This window comes from Solanum tuberosum, unplaced genomic scaffold (assembly GCF_000226075.1).
Source record: "Solanum tuberosum cultivar DM 1-3 516 R44 unplaced genomic scaffold, SolTub_3.0 scf00284, whole genome shotgun sequence".
NCBI classification, from domain to species: domain Eukaryota; kingdom Viridiplantae; phylum Streptophyta; class Magnoliopsida; order Solanales; family Solanaceae; genus Solanum; species Solanum tuberosum.
Genome location: NW_006239212.1, coordinates 514,534 through 520,128, shown reverse-complemented (window position 1 = coordinate 520,128; position 5,595 = coordinate 514,534). Strand labels below are relative to the sequence as shown.

At 34.3% G+C, this 5,595-nt stretch overlaps 1 protein-coding gene across 1 annotated transcript in view; it reads left to right on the top strand.

Moving 5' to 3' along the window:
- The first annotated feature begins 2,978 nt into the window (after window positions 1-2,978).
- LOC102578150 (uncharacterized) overlaps window positions 2,979-5,595 on the top strand; it is a 13,085-nt gene continuing 10,468 nt past the window's right edge. The window contains exon 1 of the mRNA XM_006359123.2: window positions 2,979-3,685. Within this exon, the coding sequence (XP_006359185.2) occupies window positions 3,002-3,685 (684 nt within the window). The 5' untranslated portion in view covers window positions 2,979-3,001. The remainder of the gene's footprint in view (window positions 3,686-5,595) is intronic.

The window sequence follows — 5,595 nt, the reverse complement described above, 5'->3', positions numbered from 1 at the left end:
CTATATGTTGATGATTTGTTGATCTTTGGCTCTAACATGAATGTTATTGATGAAGCTAAGAATATTCTTAGAAGCCATTTTGATATGAAAGATCTTGGTGAGGCAAATTTTATTCTTGGAATAAAAATAACAAGAACATGTGATGGAATTTTCCTTGACCAGTCACATTATGTTGAGAAAATTTTGAAAAAATATAACTTTCTTGATTGCAAGCATGTTGCTACTCCTTTTGATTCAAGTGTTCACTTATTTCCTGTTGAAAGTGAAAATGATGTAATAAATCAAAAGGAATATGCTAGCATAATCGGAAGTTTGAGGTATGTGACTGATTGTACTAGGCCTGATATTGCATATGCAGTAGGAATATTTGGCACGTTTACAAGCAAGCCAAGTAATGAACATTTGCATGCTATAACCAGAGTTATGAGATATTTAATTGGAACGAAAAATTGTGGTTTGTTCTATAAAAAATATCCTGTTGTACTTGAAGGCTTTTGTGATGCAGATTGGAACACTTTATCAGGTGATTCTTGTTCTACCACTGGTTATGTCTTTACTTTAGGTGGTGGTGCTGTTTGTTGGAGATCAAACAAGCAAACTATAATTGCTAACTCTACCATAGAGACTGAACTAATTGCTTTAGCTTCAGCTAGTGAGGAAGCGGATTGGTTAAGAGATTTATTATTTCAAATACCTTATTTTGAAAAACAATTCCTCCTATTTTAATTCATTGTGATAGCATTGCTGCGATTGGTAGAGTTCAAAACCGTTATTACAACGGTAAATCCAGATCTATAAGGAGGAAACACAGTAATGTAAGATCATATTTGACAAATGGTACCATTAATGTTGATTATGTCAAATCTTGTGATAATCTTGCAGATCCTCTTACTAAGGCCTTAACAAGAGAAAAGGTCTAGAGTACATAGAAGGGGATGGGATTGAAGCCTACAAATCCTTGAGTCATATATGAGGAAACCCAACCTGGGGACTAGAAATCCTATAACCAGGTTCAAAGGGAAAACTAATCATATGATGACTTGTTGTGAAAAATGCACTATCTTTTCTTTCCCTCCCTATGATGTGAGTGCATTGTTTCCTGTAGTTTGTGAAGGTTGAGTTGATAAAACTCTTAATGAATATCTGTAGCCCATATGGGTGGAGTGTTAAGTTTACAGGAGCACTCTCGACAGATTTCACCTATGTGATGTGTGGAAATAGGTCGCTTCCTATGAGAGTTTGGCTTATTCTCAAAAGCACTCATGAAACTGGGATAGCACATGGCCATAACGTGCTGGCTTTAAAGTTCATGTCAACACCTTGATTATTATGTGTGAGCAGTGATATTTTATTTCCCTTAAGCAGTCATAGTTCAAGTCTGAGACCACTACGACTCTGGAGTAAAAGTTACTGTTTTACTAAGTGGAGATTTAATGCATAACACACCTTCATTATGCATAGTAGTCTTCCTTCAGCTGATAGACTCTCTTAACTAATATTAATATGAGTGGGGGATTGTTAGTATAGGGGCATTTTAATATTATAAGAATGTTACATTTTAACATTGATCGTTTGCCCCTAAGTCAGTCACTACTCCCTCTATTCATTATTGCATTAGAATATTTATTGGTTGACCAGCAGGTTCAGCCGTTGGTGGCTGTTAGCTTTTTTATCCCATTACTTCTTACTCTACTCCTCCATTATTCTTGTAACTTGTGTAACTCCTAAGACCATTATCTTCACTATTTACTACACCATTATCTTCCTATTCATTGCTAGGAAGACTTCTACTAGTATAAATAGTGGTGGTCTTCATTTGGTTTGTGACACACAATACAACAAGAAAATATAGAATGCATAAGGTTTGTCAAAAAAGAGAATTCTTATTAGTTGAAGGGAGGTGTTCTTTTGTGGAGCTTTGGACTCAACTCTTGTCCAGAGTTGTTGAGTTATACTTTGTGAAGGGTGTTGTATCCTGGAGGGAACAAGTCAAGAGGACTAGTGCTGGACCGATAAAAACATTTGCTGCAGTGGACTTGAATCTCCTTAAAGAGAGCGAGATATCCGCGCCTCAGCCTGAAAAAATTTATTTTCTTCATATTTATTTTCAATTGTAATTTTGTATTTTTATTATCTTGTAATTTTTTCACTAACACTCTTCGTGTGGGGAGACATTACGATAATCAAACTAAAATGAATTTAAAAGTATTAGTCAACACTAGGATAATGAATGATGAAAATGCCAACTTGCAAAGAGCAAAAAGTCTAACAGTGGACTGTTACCGTAACATCCATGAACCTCAATACAGTTGACTTCCCAAAGTTATCAATTTGCCGAATTTGGTGGATCTAATTTTACAGTTTAATCACAGAGACAACCACCTATATATATATATATATATATATATAATCCAATCGCCCACACGATTAAATTCGGATTCACATTGGAAAATCTCATGTTTGGGGAAAAATATTCTCAAACATTAAAGGTGATTCTATTTGTAGGGCTCAAACCCAAAACCTAAAAAAGGAGCAACATTTAGACGCTGTCAAATTATAGGAACATGCCCGCCATTATTTTATAGTAGCCATTCGATAAGAGCGCCAAGTAAGTCAATATGCTTACAGATATACTTTTGAATAGCAACTGGCCAAATTGTTGCTATTAATAAAGGGAAAAAACATGAATGCAAAGTGGTCGAAGGAGACAATGTGGCCATGTTAACTTGTGAATACGATTATACAAAGATGCTCGCCGCCATTTTAGTCAAAGTCAAAACACAAAGATGTTCGGCCCCATTTTAGTACGTAATGTCGGAGAAGACTTATTAGTTAGTAAAAGAAAAAGGAAATATGCATCGAAGCTAAAGTCGTCCAAACGAAACAACGTCGCAAAGTTATTGTATCATATAGTTTAATTGAAATATCTATAAATATGCAGCTACTTAACTCTCCAGGAGTATATTGCACAACAAAATTACAAAGGAAAAAATAAAACACAATGGGAAGACTGAACGGGGGTACAAATGAGGGTAAACAACACTTCAGCCATCAACACGTCTTGAAACAAATTGTGAATCCAACTGAAACTCTCAATTGCAATGCATGTGAGAAACCAAACAATACTAACAAGCCTTTCTACGGCTGCAACACCTGCCAATATTTCCTCCATGAAAACTGCTTTAATGCTCCGCGTATTCTCAATCACTCGTCTCATCCTTCGCACCCATTGACCCTTCACCAAATTCCGTCTTACACGAGTGGTTCCTATTTTTGCAATGCTTGTGGCTCTGTTGGAAATGGATTTTGCTATAACTGTGCTGATTGTGATTTTGATATACACTTGCAATGTGCATCCTGTCCTAGCTCCATACTTGTTGATAAACACACGCATCAATTGGAGATCCAATACGGTTATCCTGAGGATAGCGAATATGTTTGCGATATCTGCTCTGTAATGATGAACAATGACAACTGGTTCTACTATTGCGGTGGGTGTGATTTCGCTTCACACTTGAACTGTGCGATAATTAGTCCTGAAGTCGGTGTATTCCCCAAACAGCTGCAGCGTCCAAATCCAAATTTAAATCCAAGTCGGAATTCCCATGCGAATGCGGCGGTGGAAATGATAAATTCAGTGAATGATGATCATGACCGGCTTATAGCAGCTCAAATTCGCGCTCAGATAGAGGCACTGCTCAGATCGACGCACGATCAAGACGTGCTATGCTGGACTTAATCTAGGCATACAATTACATATATCTAATGCTTCCGCTTTGGCCTTCTTCTGTTTTTAGTGCAAAATAAATGCTTTATTGTTGTTATCATGTTATTTCTCTTTCATAACAAATACTCCCTCCGTTTCACAAAGAATGACCTAGTTTGACTTGGCACGGAGTTTAAGTAAATAAATAAGACTTTTGAATCTTGTGGCCCTAAATTAAAGTTATGTCAAATGTACAAAATTGTCCTTAATCTTGTGGTCTTAAACAATGCCACGTGGAAAGCAAAAAGTAAAATATTACCAAAAAAGGAAAGAGGTCATTCTTTTTTAAACTGACTAAAAAGGAAAGGAGGTCATTCTTTATGAAATGGAAGGAGTAATATTTATCCGTCTATCACAATACTTGGCTTATTGATCAAATTGAGCTTGTAAACGAAAGGAGAAATTGATTAAGTAAATTAATTAACTTGAGAAAACCAACAAGATCAAGCAAAATTTTAGTGTATACAAAAAGTAAAGTAAATTATAAAAAAGTTGCTTGATATGATTTGGTTTTATCAACCCTTAGATCCAAACGTTAGAAACCTGTTTGGTGATTGTAGTTGAAAGGGCGGGAGCATGTTAATTATTCCTGATAATTCAAATAAAATATAGGTCGACAAACAAATTAGTAAAATATGAACAAAATTACAATAGGAGCATTTGAACTTCAGTAGAGAATAATAAGATTAATTTCACAGCTTAATTATGCACGCTACGGTTTACTGAACCCAAATCATCGCAACTGTGTTCCAACGGTGATTTTGTGCACAACAATTGGGAGTCGAACTAATAAATTCACTAGCACTATGCTCCCTCCATTTCATATTAATTGAATTGTTGAGGTGTTTCACATCCTTTAAGAAAAGAAGATTAAAATATAAATTAGGCTTAACTTTCCATTTTTACTCTATCAAAATTATCATTAAAATAACTAAACATTAATTAATAACTAATTCTAATAATAACTAATGAATGGTAAAATTGGAAAAACATTCTAAAAGCAATCTTAAAAATTGAACAATTAAGTTAATTTAAAAAATTTAAAATATCTCAACAATTCAATTAATATGAAATGAAGAGAGTATATTAATGACACAATTAATAAGGTAATTCAGGAAAGATACCCATCATTACTATTTTGTCCATTACTTATAGTATAGTAGATGAAGGCCGTGTGTATAGGATGCGGCTCCTGTCCAGTGCCTTTACCATCCAGTTGGTCCAGTCCCCCTTTAATATGCTATCATTTGTCACATAATAATCTAAGGGTCAATAATTATTTAACCAAAACAACCTCTTAAACCATGGTTAAGCTATATATTTTTTGGCTTACCACTGAATTCTCAAGATAGAAAAGAAATCCGAGAGGGTCGCTGAATTTTATTTTGCTAATTCCTAAATCTGAAAAATTTGTTGAGGCAATTATCTTTTGCTGGAAAAAAGATTTGCTTACCATGGACAATATATGTTCAAGAGAGAAAGATACAAGACTCAACAAATAGAGAAGATTAAGGGTGTGTTTGGTATGAAGGAAAATGTTTTCCTGGAAAAAAAGTTGATTTTTGACTTATTTTCTCATGTTTGGTTGGTGAGTAGAAAATATTTTCGGAAAAGATTTTTAGTGTTTAATTTATGAATGAAAAATATTTTTGAAAAATATATTTTATTTTTCCTAGAGTAGAAAATAATTTTTGAAATTGAAAATATTTTTTAAAAACAAACTTAAATTTTTTTTGGGGGTGAGGGGGGATCGAGGGTAGGGGTGAAAAATTGAAATTTTGAAGTTGAAAATATTTTTTAAAAACAAACTTAAATTTTTTTGGGGGTGG